We start from the raw sequence: 24726 nt of genomic DNA, 5'->3' as shown, positions 1-24726 counted from the left end.
CTGTTAACCCACCATTGGACGCGTGTTTGACGCGCTAGCGTTACCCCTTATTCAGTAAGGGGCCGAAAATGCGCATCCAATCCCCCAAACCTAATAGTGCCCGCAACATGCAAATGCATGTTGATGGCCCTATTAGGTATTCCCGCGCGATTCAGAAAACAAAATGTGCGCCAATTTCTTCGGGCACTGGGAAAGTGCACAGAAAAGCAGTAAAAACTGCTTTTCTGTGCACCCTCCGACTTAATATCATAGCAATATTAAGTCGGAGGTCCCGAAGGGTAAAAAAAGTAAAAAAAAAGAAGAAAAAAATTTGAAGTCAACCTGCGGCTGTCGGGTCGAAAACCGGACGCACAATTTTGCCGGCGTTCGGTTTCCGAGCCCGTGGCTGTCAGCGGGCTCGAGAACCGACACCGGCAAAATTGAGCGTCGGCTGTCAAACCCACTGACAGCTGCCGCTCCAGTCCAAAAGGAGGCGCTAGGGGCGTGATATAACATGATTGAGAACTGTATTTTTTTCTACCCTTGGAGTTTGTCATGTTTCAGGCTGAAGAATGTACAATAAAATATTTTATTTTGGAGCACAACTTATGACATTGTGTTTGTGTGCGTGCGTGCATGTAGTGTGTGGAGTACATGTGTGTGTGGCCTCAGCCTAGAACTGGCCCGTCTGTGAGTAGCTATTTTACTAAATGATGGAACGAGAGAGAGAGAGAGAGAGAACCTGCATAGATGTGGAACCAGATTGAGTAAAGCAAAGAGGTTAGAAGAAGAGATACTGTGTCAATTGAGAAAGCAACTGATACTAAGGAAAGAGAAAGGAGTGAGCAAGAAGTATTTGAATTTGGAGAGTAAAGAGTTCATTGAGAACTGTATTTTTTTTCTACCCTTGGAGTTTGTCATGTTTCAGGCTGAAGAATGTACAATAAAATATTTTATTTTGGAGCACAACTTATGACATTGTGTTTGTGTGCATGCGTGCATGTAGTGTGTGGAGTACATGTGTGTGTGGCGTGTCCTCAGCCTAGAACTGGCTCTGCAGGTTACCGTGCTCCCAGCTCATGGCCCCTGAGACTTGATCTCTCACCTCAGGATCGTGACCCCAATGCTCCCTGAGGTTGGGAAGATGATCCCTGATGGACGGGGGTTACACTTGTACCGGCACTGACGGCATCAGTTAAAACAAAAAAGGGGGAAAAGAAAACGCCCTGGCGGCAAAGTTCCCTTCTGGGGAAAGGAAGAGGGCGGCGCTTTCCCGGGTCAGGGTCCAGGCTCGCGCAGGGACGTCGCGAGGAGGGTTTTGCAGTGGCGGTGACGTCAGCGACAGCCTCCTTCTGGCTCGCGCCCGCCCTCCTCCTCCTCCTCCCGCACCGTGTGTGTGCTCCTCGCAGCCGCATCCTCGTCTCTGTAGCCCCCCCAGTACGCCCTCCTCCCTCCCTCCACCTAACCTCCGGTGCATTCGTGCGGCGCTCCCCCCCACCCACACACACCCCCCCTTCCGCTGGAAAACCGAGCTGCTGCTCTCCCTCCCTCTCTACCCGGGCCCCGGGCAAAGCATCAAAACGCTCCCCCCCCCCCCCCGACCCCTCCTCCCTCCCTCCCTCCCCTCAGCAGGGCCCGGACATGGCGAAGGCAGAGCAGGTCCTTCAGCTGGAGCCGCAGCACGAGCTCAAATTCAAAGGTGAGGGAGCGGCCGCCATCTTTGTGTAGGGGTGGGGAGAAGCGGGGCGCGGGCCCTGTCCGGGGGGGAGGGGAGGGGAGGGGAGAGGCCGGCGCCCCCCCTGCGTCGCGGCGGGGAAGGAGAGGGCCTGGGTGTCGCGGCTGGGCCTTGTCGCAGGCCGCGCGGGGGGAGGAGGGGGCGATGGCGGTGCGCGGGCTCCGGGGCGCTGGCCGCTGCTTGCCTTGCACCCTCTTCTTCCCTCCCTTGCTAGCGGCAAGGCCTGAGCCGGGGCTGAGGCGGCCGCCGCCGCCCGGCTCTCACGGAGACGTTTCGCCCTTTTATTTTATTATTTTTTTCACTCCCCTTCTGCTGATTTCGATATCTGGAAACATTTAAAATCGGGTGCTGGGCGGCGCCAGACTGGGGCCTGGTATGGGAGCGCGGATCGTTTTCCTGTTAGTGGTTAAGTGAAACGTATCTCGCTCTCTCTCTCTTTTTGCAGGTTACATTGTTTTTCTTTTTAATCGTTCGTGCTTGGGGGGGGGGGGGGGGGGGGGGATTTGAGGGACCTTGGCGTTTGAGGCCTTTCTGCAGAATTAGCAGCTTCCTGGTTCGTGCAAGGGGAGACGCATCCTGGTAGGACCCAGGACCCAGCAGTCTGTGTGCAAGGCTTGATTATAGTTACCACGAAACTGTCGTAGTCTAGGCTTGGCAGGCATAAAGGATGTAAAAATAAGGTTGGTGCAGCCTCAGAAGTCACTGGGTAATAGGTATAGTTGTCTAGATTAGCTTTATTACCGGCCATAAGATGCGAGCTTTAAGATAACTCGTTTTCTATAATGAAGTCGGGTTATAATATTTTCATATTTCATTTTGGGACTTAGACACGACTTTTTCCTATTCTATAATCTGATTCCTCCCCCCCACCCCCGTTTTATACCCAAAGCAAAGATATTAATAGACTGGCCATTCTGATGACATAACTAGTTGGCTCTTTTTTTTTTAATCTCTTGCCAAGACCTTTCGTTCAGCATTCCTTTAGTAGATGTCCCATAATGGAACATTTGATTCATAGTGTTTTTTGGTATGTGTAAATTAAGTTTAAATATGATTAGGTAGTTGCAGTAGATCTTACATCAGCTACATGCAGCTGAATTTGGGGACTGAGTGAGAGAGCAGTATCTTGAGTATGAGACACATCTGAGTATATATTAGTTGATTTACTTGTATGAAAAAGTAGTTAACCTTCTACTGATGAATAAATTTGACCATGAGAGAGTGAAAAAAAAAATTGTGGGATTCAGAATGGCAGAAATTCAGAACACGTGGTCACTAAATGTGGTACCCTGTGTTAATAGAAGGGGTATTGATGTCTAAGCTCAAATCCGCAATAAAGACATTGTAAAAGATGGATGAGCTGTGACTGTCAGGTTCAGTGTCTTGAGATTGAGTTAAATTGTTTTGAACCCAACCTGCCTTTCCAGATTATTCTGGCTTTGTGAAAGTCTGAAGTGAGCTCTCTGCAAAGCACTTAACCTATTTAACTTAATTTTTTTTTAATTGCGTACAGTTTACTACATTTTTGTATTTTTATTACTAGTAATCCGGTGTCTTGATGCCAGGCTATGATATTTTATTTTCTTGACCTTTATTTTTCTTTGATCTGCTGAGGCCTCTAGATCTGAATCCCAACTCCTGCTTTTTCATGGTCAGCCTTTCTCAGGTCACCAATCAGCAAATATTCATCAAATTTAACTTTAATAATGATCCAGGTTTTTTTAGACTGTAAAATTAGTTTGAAATATGTAATGAGCCAACGAATGAGGTAATTGCTACCAAGACCTTGGAGACAATTGAAAGCAGCAATTTTTGCCATAATTTGGAGTCTGTAGATAGGCTGCTAGCAGCTGAAAAAAAAATCACAAGGCTGGATATAACTAATGCTTTTTTTCCCATGTGTGAAAATGATTAGTACATTTGGCCCATAGTAGTGAAACACGCCAGGAGACATGAACAGTCAGATTTCAAGAATCCCAACTATTAGTGAGCAATATTGTAAAATATCTGCAATTTTAATGTGAATTATCGACATCACAGGAGAAGTAAGTGTATCATACATTAAAATCCTTGTATAGAAGGCATGGGAATAAATTAGCCTTACTGGTTTAGAAAATTTACAAATAGTGGGGCCGATTTTAAATTTTGCGCATGCGGTGTACATTTGTGCGCGCTACCCAGCGCACACAAATGTACACCCGATTTTATAACATGCGCGCGAGCTGCCGCGCACATGTTATAAAATCTGGGGTCGGCGCGCGCCGAGCCCTATTTCGGAGCGGCCTTGGAGGGAACTTTTTTTTGGGCCAACCCCCACCTTGTTTCGTAACTTGCACGCACCGGCGCGCCAGGCCCTGACACAGGCTGCTGTGTTGGGGCACTCGGCCACGCCCCCGGACCGCAGCCCCACCCCCAGCTGTCCCATTTTTCGAAGCCCCGGGACATACGCGCGTCCCCGGGGCTTGTATGCGCCACCGAGCCTGTGCAAAATAGGCTCGGCACGCGCAGGGGTAGGTTTTCGGGGGTTATGCGTGTAACTCTTTGAAAATCTACCCCAGTATGTGTAATCCTGTGGACTTCGTTCACCTACCTAAATGTACCTTTTGAATGAGCTGGTAGTGTAACACAAGGATTGGTGCAGAGTGCCGTGAAGGTAGACTGGCTTCAATTAACTTGTATGAACCTGAGCAAGTCTATCTTCCAGTTTAGAGGCTTTGCTTAAGAAGCAGTCTTGAGGCAAGAACTCCAAGCATGTGAATTATTTTATACAACACCTTGTGCATACGTGCTGCAGAAATGAATACTCATTTGCATTCGGGTTATTTGAGCCATAGAGAGAGAGTGGCATTTTTTTTAAATCACTCAGATTTCAATTTTTATTCTATGCTGGTATTCATCCTTTTGGGTTTTTTAATCAAGTTGTTTGATTTTATTTCTTAACATATATGGATTATATCAGATGAATAATTGTAGTTCCACATTAGCTAAATAATTTTGCAATATAATTTCCAGGCGATATTTGTCACCTTTAAGCCAAATTAGCAATGGGCTGTGAGCCTGAAAGCATTAGAAAAGTGGTTTTCAAACACTGCGTCATGGTGGCAAGAAGGAAAAAGTAGACTCGCAGTTTTAGGGCCTAAACACAGCTGTTTCTATGAAAAGATGTGAGGCCTAATTCGGTTAGGTTCTCGTTTGTGGTGCAGTTACTTCATGGTTTGAGTGTTGTCCCCACCTAGAAGATAGACATCTCATTCAGGATTGTGTGTATCCACTTAGGATCAACTCCTCTATCCTCCCCATCTCTGCTCCAGCATGTAAAGTGCAGGTGAGCCAGTCCTGGTTTTGTAACTCCAATTGCACTGAAAATCTTGCAGTGAGCTTTGAAACCAGAATTGTAAAACCAGGACTGGATTGCAAATGACCCGGTGCTGGATGGTTAGCCCAGTCCTAGTCCTCTCCCTAGAAGACCAGCACTGTTCTCTTTTTCTCTTTACCTGAGTTAGTCCTCTCTTTTTTTTTTTCCAGCAGCTGTTAACCTCTCCTGTCTTCCAAATACGGGAATAGTTGTGACATCACAAATAGAATAATAATAAAAAAAAAAATCCATAAGCCTAAAAGCCGAAGCCCTGCATTGATTCTTCCCGAGACTGTTGGATACATAATATCCACAGTGGCTCACAGAAGATGAGGGATCTGTCAGCAGGATGAATTTAGTAGCATGCTGCTTTGTGTATTGATTTTTTTTTTTTCACCCGCTGATTTGTTCGGTTCATGCCCAGTAGGTAACAGTAACACCGCAATCAGTATATCGTAAAATGATACAAAATTTAAAATACGTCATAAAACCAAACAAACCTAACCAAACACGCCAAAACTAAACTACATTATTTTCTTTGCTAGTGGCATTTTTGTAGTGCACTTCTTGAAAACAAACAACAACAACAAAAAAACCCTTGTAAATACAACAGCTTATTCTGTTGTGTGAAAGAAATGAGGGATATTTATTTATTTTATTTTATTTATTTATTTATTTTATTTATTTATATGCCCCAAGATGTCCATGAAAGTCCATGGCACCAGTGACCAGAGGTTTGCTCCCACTGTATTAGCAGCGTGAAAGAATAGGCAGAGACTTGGTTAAAAAAAATAACCCTCTAGTCTAGTGTGTAGTCAGAAAGGAGCTTGCTTCTGATGCGAGGGTAGGCTTGAAATCTTTTAAAGACAGAAAACCTTCAATCACACACAAGATCTAGATACAATACTGTACCAATATGGCCATATTCCTTCCGAGTTTTTGCCCTCTTGGACCAGATGGAAATCCTTAGTGTAAAGGATTCACCTAAGTGATAAACTCATTGTATCTCGCCTGGAAAGCTAATGTACAGACTCTAGCCCATAACTTCAAAGCTGCTGTTATTTCAGGTGGTTTGTATGCTGCTCTATTAGCCATATTAGTTCTGGAGAAAACACCTGTCTTTAAAAAAAGAATTCTGGGACTTGTATGGTCTCGAAGGCCTGTCTACTGCATCATCTTTTGTTGGTCCTTTAAATAAAGGTATCACAACCTAGAAAAACCAGTTCAAGCGTTATGACAGCTGAATGGACAACTGAATGCGTACAATTTGTCTCTTCTTCCAGCACAGGAATTGTAAAAATTGATTTTTTTTTTTTAAATTCCTTCCAGTAAAGACATACTATGTGTTAATTTTAACTAGCATGGCATGTGTAGCTGGAGACTAGGAGCGATTTCTGCTGTGGACAGAGTACTTCCCAGTTGGTACACTTTGTTTTCAAATGACCATCAAAAATCCATTTCTCTCCCTCCTTGCTGTCTAGTTCGGCCCATATGTTGGCAGTCCTCTAGCTGAGAGGCATTGGGTCGTGGGTCCCTCAGAACGTGGTACAATAATATAGTAATGATGGCAAAAAAAAGTACTTAAATGGTCCATCCAGTCTGCTCAGCAAGTTTCTTATAGTAGTATATGCCGTGCAGGTTACCCCCATATATCTCTTAAGGGTAGCAACTGCCACTCCGTGCAGTTATTCCTAGGCCTTAGGATAACCCATAAAAATCTTACTGCTAGCAGCATTTTTACTGAGTGATGAGCTTACTTGAAAATTCAGACAGTGCTGATGTATTTTGCTTATGGACTCAGCCTTAAAAGCAGTCCTGTGCTTTTTCACTTATGTCTATATATATATCAGTACCCCAGACCGTAAAAGTCAGGGCCCATGTTGGTTGTCTGAATCCAGTTCCTCTTTCACCCCCTCTCAACCACCCTCGAAGCAGAGAGTGAAGTACTTGGCGTCAGAAGCATCAAGGCTTATTAGTTAAGGGTAGTAATCCCTCCCTTTCTGTTTAAGGGTGGTAATTGCTGCTCCGTGCAGGTTACCCCCATGCGTATCAATTCCCCAGACCTTTAAAAGTTTTGGGCCCTCAGTTGTTTTAATCCAGCTCCCATTCCTCCCCCCCACCCCCCCCCCCCCCCCGCCATTGAATCAGAGAGTAGTGTCGCAGTTGCATCAAACGTAACAAGGCTTATTGGTTAAGGGTAGTACAGATGTAACTCATAAGCCAGCCAGCAGGTGTCGCTGTTGAGCCACGGCTGAGACTCCTCACTTCTGGGGGCTGTGCAGCCTTCCCACCTTCTGGAGCAAAACTTGCATTGAGGACTTGAGCCTGAGTTTCTCATGGGGCTATTGAGCTGGCCCTAACAATACTGGCTTTATAAGGGCTTTTTTTTAAATTTTTCGTTTGACTTCCAGTTAGCCAGCTTAGTAGAAGTAACTCTTCACCTCTTGTGGTGCTTATCTTGTGCCTGTCTGCCTGGCGGCAGGGAAGGGAACTCCTCCTCCTCCCCCCTACTGAGGAAGTGATGTCACCACTAATACATTCAGTAATCTGGGGCAAGAGTTACTGAGGCATCTTCGACCTTTGAAATTGCAGTGGGATGCCGGAAATAAAATTAGTTTTCTTCCATTAACAATTATGGTGCCTTTAGAAGGCAAACACTAACGTTTTTTAAAAGATGCAAACTTTCAGAGCTACTCAAGGAAAGAAAACTACCGAGGGATGTCTTTAAACATTGACCATCTTTAGTAAAGTATTATGTATACCCAACCAGTTTGTTGCTTTTAACTAATTTAAGGAAAACACTTTTCCCTGTACGTACCAGGATCAGTCCAGGACACCTGGGTTGTGACTCCGCACCAGTAGATGGAGACAGACTAAAACTTGTGGGCGGAGCCATATATGCCCCTGTGCCAGTCACAGCCCCTCAGTCTTACTCTGTCTCCAGTAGATGGTGCAGGTGCGGTCACAGCTCCTGCCTGCCCTGGTTCTGGTACTCCGTCAGGGTTGGTTCTTTACTTGGTTTTAGGCCAGTTTAGGCTATAGTTGTTTTCTTTTGGGAATTTTGCATTTTGCATTGTAAATTGTCACTGCCGTCCCGTCCGCCCTGCCTCCCAGGGGGGTTGAGAGGTCCTGAGGGGACTACCCTCCCCCGGTTGAGGCCGCTGCTAGGGTCGAGGACCCGGCTACGTGAGTAGCAGCGTCTGGGGTGACACCGGGGAGCCCGGTTCACTCACCCCTGCTGGATTAGGGCTCCAGGACGGTGGATAGTGACAGGTTTTTTGTAAAAAAAAAAAAAAAAAGAAAGTTGTTGATTTTGTTTCCGGCTCTGTTCCTTCGCGTCGCCGCTCCGTGTTGGCTCCGGGGGGGCGCTGATGGCGGGGGGAGGTCGGTCGCCTTAATCCTACCTGTTTATTCGCGTGGCTCTTCTTTTCGTCGCGTTTCGTCGGCATGCCTCGGGGCTGGGTCGTTTGCTCCCAGGAGGTTCCTAGGTCCTGAAGGGACCATTCCTCCTGGTAGAGCACCATTCCTCCTGGTAGGGCACTGGCTGGGCTACGGGTCGCGGATCCGGGGTTCGCTTACAGCCCAGCCGGGGGATACCGGGGGCCCGGTTCTCTCGCCCCGGCCAGACCGCCGTACCGCTGCGAGGGACAGCTCAGTTTAAAAAAAAAAAAAACAAAAAACGGTGCAGTTTTCTTTTCAGCGCGCCGGGTTCTCTGCTGCAGCGGTCGTTTCGGCGTTTCCCTCTTTCTCCCTTCTCTCTTTTTAATTTTGCTTTTTCGGCACGCTTCCGAGCAGGCCGCTTGGGTCGGCCTGCTCGACTTGCGACTCCAGCGCCGTGCGCCTCTAGCGAGCGCGGTTTCATCAGGCGGCAAAAAGGGGGGGCACAGGATCGTCGGCCTGTCTTCAGGGGGTGCTTGTTCGGCGGCAGCCTCTCGCGTTTGCGGTCGGGGACCATCCGGCGGCCTTCCCCAAGCTGTTCCTGTCTGCCGCGGGAAAAGATTTAAAAAAAAAAAAAAAAAAACGCCGACCTCTCGCGCGAAATTGGCGGGAACGTCGGCCATCTTGGTGCCAGCGTCGAGCGCGACACCAAGCGGCAGGTCCCAGGATTTCCCTTGTTCCGTTCCCCCCCTCCCCCCTCCCCCCCCAGCGGCCGACTCCGCGGTCTATTTACCATCGGAGGCGGTGGGGGGGGAGGGCTGGGGGAGAAACGCTCTTTGCCCCTGGTTTGCTTTTGGCCTGGCATGGGGCCTTTTCTGTCCCTGGTTTTCTTTTGGCCTGGCTTAGGGCCTTTACGGCCCGCAGAGCCCTCAAGCGACCTTCTGGCCAGGTGGGGGGGGGCCTGAGAGGCCAATCAGTTTGGACTGGACGCGTATTCGGCCGCGGATCGCGGCAGCGAGATTCATAGCCAGATCGCCCGTTGGGGGCCCTACCGCCTAGCTTGGGCACGGACCCTGCCTCTGACTCGTCGGATCCGGTATTTCCTAGGTGCCCTCCCCTCCTCCGAGGGGGGCTGGGGGAGAGGTCTACATCTGATTCGTCGGGTCCGGAGATTTCCAAGGCGTCCTCCCCGCCTCCGAGGGGGGCTGAGGGGGATGGCGCGCCGCCGCAGGGGGGCGGCGAGGCAGACACAGGCTTCGGAAGGGGATCACTTGAGCTTGATCCGCCTCTTCATCAGGAAGTAGATGGCCCCTGATTCCCGCCATCCTGGAGGGGTTGGGCATCGCCACCCCGCTGCGGGTAGGCTCGGCTGGGCTTCCTTCCTTTTCACCTCTCTGGGTCAGCCCTGCCCTCTCGAGAATAGGATACTCCGGCGTTGCACCTTTAGGTCACGAACGCTTTGGGTAAGCTCTCTCCCTTGCCGGAGATCGAAGGATTTCCCTAGGGGAAATCGGGGTTTTTCCAACGGCCCGAGGATAAATTCAGGGCGCGGGATTCGTTTTCGGCCAGGTCCCGCTTTCGTGATCCCAGGACGTCACGTCCTCAAAGTCTCCTGGTCAGGCGTATAGGACTTCTTCCTCCAGGACCCCGCCATGGCGGCAGCAGTCCTTCGGGGGAAACGAGGGAGCCCCGGAGTGCGCAGGGGTCCTAAGCTTCACAATGAAAGGGGGTCGGCCTCTCGCTCTCTCACCGCAGCCACAGCACGCCGTTCCCAACGTCGGGGCACGGTGGATTTCAGTTGTCGAGAGATGGGCCGGTGTAACGTCAGACCAGTGGGTCCTCCACGTGATCAGACTCGGCTGCCTCCTCCGTTCCGGTCAACCACACGGCAGGGGCCGTTACTCCATTTACTTCCTCGCCCCAAGAAAGGCGGCACGGCCAGATCTATTCTGGATCTCGGTGGAGTGCACAGATGCCTTTGCGTTTCTCACTTCAACATGGAGTCGATTCGGTCGGTAATTGCTGCGGGGCAGCCCGGCAAGTTTTCTGACCTCCCTAGCTCTCGCGGAGGCGTATCTTCGCATAGGCATTCAGCTGTCGTTCCTGCACTTCGTCAGGTTCTGCGTTCTAGGACGGCATTGCCAGTTTCAAGCGCTCCCGGTTGGTCTCGCGACGGCCCCCGTACGTTCACGAAGGTGATGGTCGCGGTGGCGGCGCGGCTGCGCCAGTAAGGTCTCCTGGTACATCCTTACCTGGACGATTGGTGGATTCGGGCGAAGCCCGAGGATCAATGTCGGTTGTCAGTTGGCCAGGGGCCTACACCTTGGCAGTCCCTAGGATGGGTGGTCAACTTCAACAAGAGTCATCGGACACCCTCGCAGACCTTGGAATATCTGGGAGCCGTTGCCGACACGTCGCAAGGCTAGGTGTTCCTGTCACACGAACGGAGATACGAGCTGCCAGCTCAAGTAAGGCGCTTCTTGTCTCTCAGCCGGCCGCGGGTCTGCGACTGCCTTACGGTCCTGGGCTCTATGGCTTCCACACTCGCGCTGGTTCCCTGGGCGTTCGCTCATCTGCGACCATTACAGTCATCCTTACTATCTTGCTGGGCGCCGGTTTCCGAGGAGTTCCGCTTACCGCTTCCACTAGGGGGACACGCGAGGTCCAGCCTGCTCTGGTGGCTGGATTCCAGTCATCTGTCCTCTGGAGTGTCTCTTCTGGTGCCCAATTGGACGGTGGTGACCACGGATGCCAGCCTCTCCGGTTGGGGAACGGTCTGCCTAGGGAGCTCGGTCCAAGGCCTATGGTCAGTGTCGCAAGCCCAGTGGTCTATCAACAGACTAGAGACCAGAGCGGTCCGTCTGGCTCTGCAAGCCTCCCTACCGGTAGTGCGGGGAGAAGCAGTCCGAGTGTTGTCGGACAACGCGACCACCATGGCCTACATCAACCGCCGAGGCGGGACAAGGAGCCCACAGATGGCGGAGGAAGCTCGGCGCTTAATGGTCTGGTCAGAGCTACATCTCGGCGACACAGCAGCCTCTCACATTGCAGGAGTCGACAACGTTCAGGCGGATTTTCTCAGCCGGCATCGCCTGGATTCTGGAGAATGGGAGCGGGCGGACGAAGCTTTCTTCTCATTTGCGAAACGTAGGGAGTGCCCCACATGGATCTGATAGCCACGTGGCACAACGCGAAGGCTCCGTGATTTTTCAGTCGGCTTCGAGAAAGGGGGGCAGAAGGCATCGATGCGCTGGTGCTTCCCTGGCCGACGGATGTTCTGCTGTACGTGTTTCCCCCGTGGCCGATGATCGGCAAGATTCGGCGGCGCATTGAGTTGCACCCAGCCAACGTGATCCTGGTGGCACCGGAGTGGCCACGCCGGCCGTGGTTCGCAGACCTCCTCCAGCTCACAGTAGCGGCACCCCTTCAGCGCCAGGGAATGGCGGGTCTACTCCATCAGGGCCCCGTCTGTTTGGAGGATGCGGATCACTTCTGTCTCGCAGCATGGCTTTTGAGAGGAATCGGCTGAGGAGAAAAGGTTACTCAGATGCGGTGGTAGCCACGTTGCTACGTTCCAGGAAACAGTCGACGTCCCTGGCTTATGTCCGTGTCTGGGTAGTTTTTGAGGAATGGTGCGTGCAACGTGGGGTGGGCCCCACTACGGCTTCTGTCTCCGACATTCTGGCATTCCTCCAGACAGGTCTAGCCAAAGGTCTGGCTTGCAGTTCTCTATGGGTCCAAGTGGCGGCGATCGGTTGTTTGCAAGGTGAGATCCGTGGTACGTCCCTGGCTCTTCACCCGGTTATCTCCCGTTTACTTCGGGGAGCTAAGCACCTTCGTCCTCCATTGCGTCTCCCCTGTCCGGCTCGGAACCTCAATTGGGGTGAACCTTTGAAACACGTAACTATTAAGGACCTCACGTTGAAGACGGTGTTCTTGGTGGCGGTCGCTTCGGCACGGCGTGTTTCGGAGTTACAGGCCTTGTCCTGTAGGGAACCCTTCTTGCGCATTTCCGATTCCGGTGTTTCTTTGCGGACGGTTCCTTCCTTCCTGTCGAAAGTGGTGTCGGCCTTCCATGTAAATCAATCGGTTGAGCTGCCCGCTTTCGCGGTCGGGGAGCCCTCTGATCCAGAAGCGAGGGAATTGCGGACGCTTGACGTGCGGAGATCCCTCCTTCGCGGTCTGGAGGTCACTTATCCATTTCGGGTCACAGATCATCTGTTTGTTTGGTTCTCTGGTCCAAAGACAGGAGCTGCAGCGTCCCGCACGACGATTGTCCGTTGGCTCAAGGAGGCCGTTGGTTCGGCGTACTTGGTGCGGGGAAAACCACTTCCCGTGGGTCTTCGGGCTCGCTCGACTCGCTCTCAAGCTGCGTCTTGGGCGGAGGCTTCTCAGGTGTCGCATCAAGAGATTTGCAGGGCGGCTACCTGGAAGTCGTGGCATACCTTTATCCGGCATTACCGGTTGGATGTCCGGGCTACCGATTCCGGGGATTTGGAGAGATGGTACTCCGAGCGGGACTCTCTGCTTCCCACCCTCGGTAAGTTGGCTCTGGTACATCCCAGGTGTCCTGGACTGATCCTGGTACGTACAGGGAAAGGAAAATTAGTTTCTTACCTGATAATTTTCGTTCCTGTAGTACCAAGGATCAGTCCAGGATCCCGCCCGCAGTGCTGCGCTGAAGTAACGGAGAGTCCGCTCACTGTTCTGGGTTAATCTTGTCCGCTTGTTTCGCTCTCTCGGTTGGAGGGTCCGTTTCCAGAAGGGATGTTTCTTTCCCCGTTCTATTAGCGGTTTATAGTTAGTTTTGGTTTTAGTTCTCTGGTTGTGTTTCTACTTTGACATTACGTATGACTGAGGGGCTGTGACTGGCACAGGGGCATATATGGCTCCGCCCACAAGTTTTAGTCTGTCTCCATCTACTGGTGCGGAGTCACAACCCAGGTGTCCTGGACTGATCCTTGGTACTACAGGAACGAAAATTATCAGGTAAGAAACTAATTTTCCTTTTTTTTAATATATAGTTTGAACAGTATGGCTGCTAACTAGGGTAATACCTTGTGGTATATCTTTACGAAAGGTAACACAAGCTAAATTTCATTTTCTGTCTTCATTGGTTTTTACAAGTGAGTGAAAATTTCAAGTGTAGTAGAATATGTTTAGAGCTGCCAAAGGAAGGCAGATAATTCGATTTTTAGTTAAATACAGTTCTCTTCACATCAGCACGGTAACAATTTTTACTTGCTCTGCCAAGATTTTCTAAAGTCTTCTGACCATCCTGGTTACAGTTGTCCCTGCTTGTCACTCTTTGCCAGTAGTTACCAGACAGGTAATGCTTTTCTCTCACCCAGCCCACTTATGGCTTTCAAAGAGTTGTTAGATTTTTTTTGTTTTGTTTCTTGCTGGTTCATAAACCCAAACGACTCCACATTTTTGTTTAGCTGATGTCTAGCTTGAAGTAAAGCTAACCGCTAACGCTCCAAACAAAAGGTTTTGCATAATAATGGATGTATTCGGTTTCAGATGTGTGTGCGCATGTTTGAAGGTCTGCGGGTTTTACATTGCAGTGGAAATCACTGGAGTATAGGAATAAGCACCAGAAGAGGTATCCGAAAGGAATCCCCCGATGCGCGCACAAACCCAAACTTGTCGGAGGACCTCAAGACACAAAACTCCTTCTGGGGAGGGCAAGTCGATTTATCAAAGGCAAACTTGGGGACACATTTTGAAGTAGAAATGGAAACCAGATTGTTAGTGTGATCAGAGAAGAAACTTGGTGATTATATAATCCACCTGGGTACTAATGGCCTGGCACAAAACAGCATCTCTACAGTACAGAGAGGTTTCCAGAAGAGGGGGGAGGCTTAGACATTTGGTGAAATCTACATAGCTTTTTTTTAGAATTGTTACCTGCTCGAGGAAAGGCTGTGCCATAATATGACTTCAGTACGTGGTTCTAGGAGGCTGGGGTCATGGAATGGAACAGTAAAATGCTGTACAGTAAAGATGTCCTACACCTTTCTGTGGCAGGAAAAAAGATCCTAAGTGAAAAAAAATTGAGTTTGTATGTTGACAAATGTTAAACTAAAAGACGGGGGTGGCAGATGGAATCTGCTGGAATTGGGATGCATTCCCGACAAGCAGTGTAGGTGGTAAGGAAAATAACCAAAGAAATCAGCTTAAAATCACCCTCTCTTCAGCACATGGGTTGAGGAGGAGACCAGAAGGATCAGCAAGCAAAGGAGAAACAGCTGGGATGCAGTGAGCTCAAATGCTTCATCGTCTAGGCCAGGGGTGGGCAATTCCAGTCCTCGAGGGCCACAAACCTGTCGAGGTTTTAGGATATCCTAATGAATATGCATGACATAGATTTGCATACAACTGAGGCAGAGTACATGCAAATCTCTCTCATGCATATTCATTAGGGATATCCTGAAAACCAGACTGGTTTGTGGCCCTCGAGGACCGGAAGTGCCCACCCCTGGTCTAGGCAATAAAGTTCCGGATCCGCAAGACCTGATGGAGGCGGATTTAGACACTGTTGCTTTTATGGAAACGTGGATCAGCAAGTTACACGCATGGCGTACGGCCATACCAGGAAAGGCAGAGGTAGCAGAAAGGGGAGAGGAGGTGGGGAAAGGAGGCAGTGCTGCGGGCCGTCTGAGAATGAAGTGCCGTCTCTTCCATATGTACCAGTGTGGCCTACAGGCTGGTGACTGAGAGAAGCGGGATAAGGTCTGGATGAAGACATCTGAAAGCTGCCCGATGTCTGCAGAGTTGGTAAGAAGGTAGAGATTGTGGATTCCCTTCAGTGGGTTCTGCTCAAACAAGTGGTGACGGAAGCCATGTGTGGAAGGTAATACTGTACCTGGTACTCACAGACGGGGGGAGAGAGACAGCGTCCAATGTCCAGGTAGGAGCCCACCTGCATAGCAGGGACCATCAGACGGTATGGCTTGATATAAAGGCCAAGGCGGAGAGAAGTCCCATGAAACTCGGTCCTGAATTTCAAAAGTATTGACTTTACTAAAATTGGGAAGTACCTTGAGTTGGTGGAAGAACAGTGGGCTAAACTATAAAAATGAGCTGCTATGGTAACAAATGCTTTTGTAAGATAAGGAAATGGATACGGCTTTCCAACGAGGTGGCTGAAAAAATGAAGCCTCGGCATTCAAAAAGTACAAAGGACCTCAAAAAGAGGAAAACAGGAAAGAACATCTGGTAAAGCTGCAAGAGAAATCTGGGTGGCAGAAGCGCAAGTGGAGAAAAAGTTGGCTAATGAGGGGGAGGTGACCAAAACATTTTTTTCAGGTGTGGCAGAGAGGACCGGAGGAAAGCCAGAGGTGGCATCGTGAGATGGGAAGAAGATGAGGAAAAAGCAGAAATGCTAAACTACTTTGGGGCTTACTGAAGAGGACTTAGGAGAAAGACTGCTGCTGGTTGGCAAGAGTAGATAAGGTGCTGGTTAAGGAAGAGTGTGTGTGTGTAACTAGCAAAACTGTAAGTGAGCAAACGCCATGGGGACGAATGAGGTGCATCCTAGCATACTGAGGGAGCTCGGAGAGGTTCTGGCCGATGACCTGTTCAGCAGAGCCTTGTAAATGGCAGTCATGCCTCAAGACTGGAGGATGAGGACTGAAGTCCCTCCTTACAAAGTGTTGGAGAGAAGGCTGAAAACTACAGCATGTTTGTTTGTTTTTTTTTTTACCAGAGGGAGATCATGTCAAACGCATCTTTTTGTTTGGGTGACTAGAGAATTGGATCAAGAGCGTGCACTGCATGTCATTTACTGGCATTTCAGCAAAGCTTTTGATGTTGTCCCAACCGCATAGGCTCATGAATAAAATGCGCAGCTTGAGGGTGGGTCCAAGGATGGACTAGATTAAGAATTGGTTTACTGATGAGAGAATAGTGGTAAACGGAAACCATTCTGAAGAGAGAGAGAGAGAAACGATTGATGGAGTGCCTCGGGGATCTTTTCTGGGACTGATTCATTCGGTATCTTTGTGTGAGAGATTGCAGCAGGGTTAGAAGGAAATGTTTCTCATTTTATGTAAATTAAGATTTGTAACAGAGTGGACACCACAAAGGAGCAGATGGAATGAAGTCTGACCTAAGAGAACTTGGGAGTGTTTGAATGTTTGGCAATTTGATTCAATTGCAAAAAAAAAAAAAAAAGTCATGCATTTGGGATACAGAAATCAAAGGATCCCTTATGAGATGGGGGTGAAAGATTGCTGAGCACGGAGCAGGAGACAGACCTCAGGGTGATAGTGTCCAATGTGAAGGCAGGGAAGCAGTGTGACGAAACAGTGACTAGGACTGCATGGAGAGGCATAACCAGGAGGATAAGAGAGGTGATTATATCCCTGCACAGGTCGCTGGTGAGGCCTCACCTGCAGTACTATGTTAATTTCTGGAGACCTAATCTCAGAAAAGGATAGGGGGGAGGGTAGAAGCAATCCAGAGGGGCAACTAAAACAGTATGGGGTCTGTACCAAAAGGCACATGAGGACCTAAATAAGTGTGCCCTGCAGGAAGATGAAAGACTAGGGACACGATACAAACGTCACGCATCTGAAAGGTATTAAAAATGCACAAGGGAGAAACCTTTTCCAGTGGAAAGGAAGCTGTAGAAATAGTGGCCATGATATGAAACTCCAGGAGGTAGACTGAACAATGCCTGGACTTTTTTTTTTTTAATGGAAAAGGTAGTAAATGTCTGAAATGCCGTCTCCGAGGAAGTGGTGAAGACAAAAATGGTGATGGAATCCAAAAGGGCATAGGTGAACACAGAGAGGATAAAATGTAGCACTGGGGTAATATGTGGTAACTTTTTTTTTTGTAAGGGGGGTAACTTTCACGAAACAGTAGCTGCCACCCTAAACAAGAAGGTGGGGATAATGTATGTGGAGTGGCGGTTATAATCCTGACTGGATGGAGCATTTTGGTCTTCGTCTGCTGTCATTTGCTATTACTGTGTACCTTGTATTTCTAATTCTTGACAGATGACTGCTTCCAACTGGTGAAACCTGCACTCAGCTGGTTTTTAGTGTGAAGAAATCATTATACTTGAAGGATTTGTTTCAAGCAGACACATACCGCCCATGTTCCTCAAATTATTAGGTAGCCTAGCCTTTTACTGTTAGGGCTGGAAAATTACTGGTGGCTTGGGCAGAGAGCATTGCCACGAAATACTGCAGGGAGTTATCTGGAGTCACGACCTGAGGCACCTGCTGGGCTACACAAAGCCATGGTCTGGGGCAGCCCCCCCTACGTCCGGCCTGCACCGAACCAGAGCCACAAGGGAATGGAGGGGGAAGGAAAAGCAAGCGAGGAAGAGAAAAGCTAATAGACGCACAGACAAATGAGTGAGAGCCCGTCATTAAAAACCTGGTGGTGATGGTGGGTTCTAGTTGATTGCTTAGGATCTGAAGAAAAAAGGGTACAGTTGAGGAACTGGAACGACAGGTAGCGGGGGGGGGGGGGGGGGGGGGTGTTATATGGTCAAATCTTCAGTCCCTTTGGAATTGGACTCTAAAGGAGGCTTTGTTTTAAAAACAGAGGGAGTAGTCGTAGTAAAAAGGTGGATACCTCGCACACAAAATAAATGTAAACACCCAGGATAGGTTTTATACAGAAAGGAACGGGTGTGAATGAGCACGAGGAAAATCTGATCATAGCTGGAAAAATAAAGCGTATTGTACTTCATCTGAATGTTGGTGTACATCTTGCTGCTTTTGTTGGTGGTGCACTCGCCTTCATCGTCCAGTGCTTTTGTGCACAAGATTTCAGTCTCAGAACCGCTCGGTGGATGAATCGATGCTCTGGCGCTCTTCCACTAGCACACGCATGTCGCGGCTCCCGCCGCCAGTGCCCCCAAAATTCTCAAAGCTCTTGATCTGATATCGAGTAGATGGTCAGCTATTGATGTTACCATTTTTATAATTATCGCACCTTGTAATTTGTAGAGATGTGAATCGGAACCAGAATCGGATCCGATATCAGTTCCGATTCACATCTCTAGTAATTTGGTATATAAAATGGTGTTCTGTTCTGATGAACCTCAATAAAAATTTCAAATTCTAAAAAAAAAAAAAAAAATTCCCAAAGGGATTTGTTGTTGGCTTCTAAATCAGTTAACAATCTAAAGTATCGAAGCAAGAGAATCCGTAATGGCTTTCCGTAGCAGTAACTTGAGATCACTTCATAAGCATTTTCGTACGTTTGCCGGAACACGTCTGAGGCTTTACCTCTATAGGAAAGCTGAGCCTTCTGAGCGTACAGCCCCATAATTCCTGTTGTGTGTGTGTATAAAATTAAACACTGCTCGTCGGTAGAATTTCTTAAATGGCTTCTTCATCCCCCCCCCCCCCCCAGAAGAAGCCACAATCGTTAAAAGCATGACAAATTACCTCGTGCTGTATCAGGTTCTTCTGAGCTGACAATGTGTGAAGCAGCCTGATGACACTTCAAGAGTCAGTGACTTGTTATACTCCTGTGACACAGTAGCAGCCCCTAGGAGCTCAGAGGAATTATGTGCAAACTGCTGCAGTAACTTGAACAATGATCCTGCACTGGCGTTTTTGATTAAGGGTGAGTATGACCACTTATATGTGTACTTTTTAGATGTTGCGCACAAGGACCTTTTTTTTTTTTTCCCCCTTGTGGACCCCTTCTTATGGCTTTTACTGTTTTGGCACTTGTGGATGATGAAGTCTGATTGCATTGCTGCCAGCCTTCAATGTCTTATGTTTTCTCTCTGTCTTCACTCGCTTTTTAGTTAGTGTTTTTTTTTTTTTAATGCCGTCGCTCGTGTAGATTTAAAGGAAAGTTGTTATAACCAGAAGGAATTGGGTCAGACACTTTTTTATGAAGGTGTAGAAGTTTCTGCTTTTTAATTATTTTTTAAATGGCAGCTTCTTTACTGGTGAGGTGGGTACAGTGTGGCGTGCAAGCCAAGAGAGTAATGGGTCAGACGGTGTTGTGGGGAGCACTTCCTCTTACGTCTGGAAACGGTAGTAGTCGGAGATGGGGAAAACTTAACTGGTGTCTTTCAGACGCGTTTTCTCTTTCCAAGAAAAACCATGTCTGCAGTAAAACAGCACAGTGGCAGATCCGGCAATGCACTGCGTGTTCTCCCACCTGATCCCTGTTAGTGACCAGCAGTTGGGAACTTAGGTTGTTTCAGTGGAGCTTTTGTTTCAGATTGAACTTTTTTGCTGTTGTTCTACAAATCAGGCATACAGTGACCTGATTTGTGTGTCCCAGCTGCTGTGCTTCCAGATGCATTCTTTGTTTGTAGCAGGGTGCTTAATGCTGAATAGATTGCTTATATGCAAGAAAGCCTCCATGCATGGTTTTATAAGGCCCTCGCTTTACCAGTCTCTCTCTTATCTGATAGACCAGTGTTATTGTTTCATACCAAGCTTGTCAAAGAAAATGATTTCAGAGTTATCACAAATCTTCCTGTGCCTGTAAAGGAAAAACATTCACTCTATACATTCTTATAAATTATAAGCCATGCAAATAGGGTCAAAGAGTAAAAGTAGTTAAATATTTTTGTCCATTTCTGACTTGTTAGTGTAACACAATGCCACTGCATTTGTGTGAGGCTTTCCCTGATCAATTAAGAGGCAAAGATTAAAATATTATTACAGTCCTCAAAAAGCTCACTTTTTCCCTCTGCTTTTTTAGGTCTTTTGTAAATTAAAGTATTCATTAGCTGGTTTCCCACAATATATTTCTGATCATCACAGGAAATTACAGCAGGGGCATCTTAGTTTCACATCCCAGCTACCAGCAGTAAGAAGCCAGGAAGCAGTCCCTGCCAAGCAGTCAAACATGTAGGAAAGCTAGGGGAACTTCTTTACCGTCGAGGGCAGTGGTCCTTTTCTGCCAGTATCCACTGTTACTAAATACATTACCATTGCCTTCAGTTAAGTTCTCCAGGGTATTCTTTTCACCATGTGCTGTTGTCTTAGTCCAATTGCAGGAGAAACATTTGAGGTTAACAAGCATTTGTTTCTCTTTATCTCTTTGCTATTTCCTTGTTCCTCTGTAATCCCTCCCCCAATACCTGTTCATTGTAATTTCCATACTATAGTTCTGCTGCAAACAGATATTTCTCCACTAATATCGGTATAGAAAAGTCTACAAATAAATAAGATATCAGCAGGAGCATCTGTCTGCACATACTGGTACCTGATGACATAATCACTTGTGTTTGCAGCGCTGCGCGTTGGTGAACCCCTTTAGAATGGTCTGTATTTTAGCACCATGAATGCTCATACTCGAATCGTGATTAAGTACTAATCTAAACCCCGATAAGAGAGAACCCTATTGAATGAGTAATTTAGACAAAAAGGATATTTTACTTTTCATAAACATTCAGCAAATCCCCTTGTGTGAAAACCCTTCGTTCAATACCTGGCCGCACCTCCTTGAGCAGCAATAACTTTAAAAATCCATAATATATCTGGCTTGGTAGTGTCCGTCAGTGCTCGCGCATGTTCCCCAGCTCGCCATAGATGGCGCTATAATATATCTGGCTTGGAGCTCAAACACGCCGCAACACCAGGTACAAGAGATAATCCTGGGGGAATTCTGCAGCGGCCATCGCGGGACAGGCTGAAAATAGCTGAGGAGACCCTGGCATGCTGCGAACGCAGCGTGTGCCATGGGACGCGCTCCGTTCGCGGCATGCCGGGGTCTCCGCTGCTATTTTCTGCTCAAGGCGAAAATGGAAGGTCCCCATGTGCCGCGAACGGCGCGCCGGGCCTTCATCTTCACCGCGAACAGTGCGGGTGAATGTGTGTCGGGGAGAGAGAATGTGTGTCGGGGAGGGTGGGAGAGAGAGCATGGGGAGGGGGATGCTGGTGAGAGAGAATGTGTGTGTGTGAGAGGGGGGGGTGACAGAGCATGGTTGGTAAGAGGGGTGGGGAGGGTGTGACAGAGCATGGGAGGTAAGAGAGGGTGGGTGGGGGGGATGCTTGTGTGGGTTTCAGAGAGGGAGCCTATATGAGGGAATGTGTGTGTGCGAGAGAGTGAGGGAGCCTGTATGAGGGTGTGTGTATGTGGAAGGGACACTTACAGTGAATTTCTTGGGAAATTCTGCTCAAAATTTAAAATTCTGCAACTAAGTAATTTTTTCTTTAATAATTTAAACTGTAATTAGACTGTTATGTAAATTGTGTTATTTTGACCAATATAAAGTTTGCATAATTTTCAGTTTTTGTGTGCAGAATTTTAAATTTTTTTCCGCAGAATTCCCCCAGGAGTAAAGAGGAACGGGAAGCTAACGCCGATAGCCCTGGCTTTAGCAAATGTGCCTCCACGTCCCTTGCCCTGGGTGAAAACAATTTCGTTTTTCCTTTTCAGATAACGCTTCCATACAAGAGCATATGTGCCAATAAAAAGGCTCGCCACCCGGGCATAGAACGGGTTCAGTTGCTAGTTTCGTATAATTGTTGATCAGTCTGTCACATCGTCCTTATTTATTTAGTTGTTTGCATTTATTAATCGCCTACTGCTAAAGCTCAAGGTGATTTACAGTTCCAACCACAAAGCTGTATATATTGACTCTGTAAATTCCTGGTTTATAATGTATATATTGACTCTGTAAATTCTTCTTTTATAATGGTATAATGTGTGTTATCTATTTTCTCCCTATCCAGTTCTACTGTGTTAATTTCTTTGTTCCGTTTTATGTACTGCACAGTTCTATTTTCACGTTTTGCTTCTTCACCTGTTAATTGTAAACCGATGTGATGTCCCTTGAACATCGGTATACAAAAGCCACAAATAAATTCCAAACATATACAATAAAAGTAAAGACATACTGAACCAAAAAACAGAATGGTACAATAAAATCAGTACATCTTAAGGTACTAACCATATACAAAATTTAAATGAAGGGCAGGCCTCGAAGGCAAAATTAAAATATAATATTGGTAAAAATATGAATAAGACAAAAAGTGAAAAATAAAAATAGAATCCACTATCAGTACAGAGCATCGCAGCTGTGGGCAAAAGTTAAAAATTAAAATCAGTAAATGCCTATTTAAAAAGTCTTCTGCTGCATTTAAAAATGTTTGGAATATTCCGTTAAACGCACATTTTTGGACAAGATGTTCCATAACTCTGGGGCAGCAATAGAAAATGAGCATTCATGAGTCTACGAGATGGGCCTGTTTCACCAAAGGAACATCCAATAATCAACTCTGCAGCTGCGAACATCTCGACATGGGATTGAATGTTTTTAACATGACACTGGCCCAAAGGAAAGGAGTCTAGCCTCAATAATGAATGAATTGACTGCGCCGCCTTATATTGCACGTGATATTGTATAGGCAGCCAGTGGAGGAATTGTGGCCCTTTCTTCTATATAGAACCGTTTAACATTTGAGGGCTTCTGTACATGAACACACACAACCTGCTTCAGGTCTTGCCACTACATTTGAATAGGGTTTAAGTTGGGACTTTGACTTGGCCATTCCAAACACAAGATCTCTTTAGCCATTCTTTAGATTTACTTGAATGTTTAGGATGGTCTTGCTGCGTGATCCACTTTCGGCTCAGCTTCAGCTCAGACGGGTATCCTGACTCTCTTCTCTAGAATTTTCTGATGTAAAACAAAATTCATGGTTCTGTCAATAATGGCAAGCCATCCAGGTCCACTCCATAATACTTCCACTACCATGCGGGATCGTCAGGATAAGGTTCTTATTTTGGACAGCAGTGTTCGGTGAAAAACAAACCATATTTGCAGTTGTGACCAAATGTTACATTTTTGATTCATCTGTCCAGAGAACAGGGATGACCCACAAGACCTCTGTAATGGAGTCTAGAGGTTGAAAATGAAGAAAAGGGTGCCATGAGGGTCACTGGCATGGAATGGTATCTTTTTAGGCAGCAGCGTTTTCTTCCATTGCCATTTGTAGCAGCAATCTTAGTACTGACGGCAGGTAAAGACAAAATGGTTCAGCAAGTTGTAACTGCCGCTTCGTGCAGGTTACCTCCTGTACCCTTTTCTTCATTTCCAATCTGTATTGTTTAGGGATCTGCAATGTTTATCCCATACCCTTTTGAATTCATTTACTGTTTTCATTCTCACCATCCTCTCGTTTCCACCCCCCCCCCTCGGAGTTTCATTCCATGACCCCTAGTTCTACAGTTTCCTTGCTGAACTGTAGAACTAGGGGGTCATGAAATGAAACTCCAGGGAGGATGACTCAGTCAACATCATGAAACAATTCTTCATGGAGAAGGGTGGTGGATCCCTGGAATGTTCTCCTGGAAGAGACGATGACAGAAATATTAAATGAATTCAAAAGGGAATGGGATAAACACTCCCTGCAGTCTAGAGGGTGCATGAGGGTCACCGGCATGGAATGGTATCTCTTTAGAGAACAGCTTTTTCTTCCTAGCTATCCTCATGAACACAATTACCATTCACTTTTTCCCACATGGTTGAGGCATTAACCCTTACATCAACAAGAGAGGACTACAGATCTTGAGATGTTGGTCAGGGTTCTTTGTAACTTTTTTGGATGGTTTTCTGGTTTGCTGTTGATGATCTTGGCAAGACCAACTGCTCCTGGATAGTCTTTGTGGTCTTCACAGGTTTCTCCATTTGTAGACCCTGACAGTAGGTGGGTGGCGCTCCAGATGTTTAGAAAAGTTCTTGTAATCCTGTGCAGACAGGTGAGCATCTGTTCTCTCATTTCTTTTGATCATGGCATGAGTTCCTTCTAATTATGGTGAAGGCCAAACTTAAAACCGTTTGGGCATCCATTCCTATATAAAAGTCCAAACTGCCCTGCAGATTTACACTGCAGGGTGGCTTACTTGTTACTCAATTATTTAAGCTCCTGTTTCTAATTAGCCAATTATGCTAAGGAAGCTAGGGGGTTTATTTACTATTTCACACACACTGACTCTTCTTGAATTAGTCTTTTTGTTTTTAATGCATACATTGTCTTGAGAAAAACTGAATTATTTCCTTTATAACCTTTTTACTTCATAAGAAAACGCTGGTTTCAATTAAACAAGGGTATTGTGGTAATTATATCTGGAGGTTTACAGGCTTTTTTTTGCCAGCATGGTATGCCTATATAGAGAGAGAGAGCATCTTTCATCACAGGCTGGATCCCAACATACTTCAGAGTTACAGCAGCACAGAACTGCCTTCTGGGAGATATCTGGTGTCTATATCCTATGCCAAGAAAAAAAGAGGGCGGTGGAAAATCGATCAAAGCACATCAAATATTAAAGGCAC

General features: G+C 47.2%; 1 protein-coding gene across 1 annotated transcript in view; it reads left to right on the top strand.

Moving 5' to 3' along the window:
• Window positions 1-1344: 1344 nt before the first annotated feature.
• Window positions 1345-24726, top strand: part of VAPB (VAMP associated protein B and C) — a 58849-nt gene continuing 35467 nt past the window's right edge. Inside the window, exon 1 of the mRNA XM_029611646.1 lies at window positions 1345-1678. Within this exon, the coding sequence (XP_029467506.1) occupies window positions 1621-1678 (58 nt within the window). The 5' untranslated portion in view covers window positions 1345-1620. The remainder of the gene's footprint in view (window positions 1679-24726) is intronic.

This window comes from Rhinatrema bivittatum, chromosome 8 (genome assembly GCF_901001135.1).
Source record: "Rhinatrema bivittatum chromosome 8, aRhiBiv1.1, whole genome shotgun sequence".
Lineage (NCBI taxonomy): Eukaryota > Metazoa > Chordata > Amphibia > Gymnophiona > Rhinatrematidae > Rhinatrema > Rhinatrema bivittatum.
Note: the sequence above shows the minus strand (reverse complement) of the source record. Positions and strands in the feature narration are given on the sequence as shown.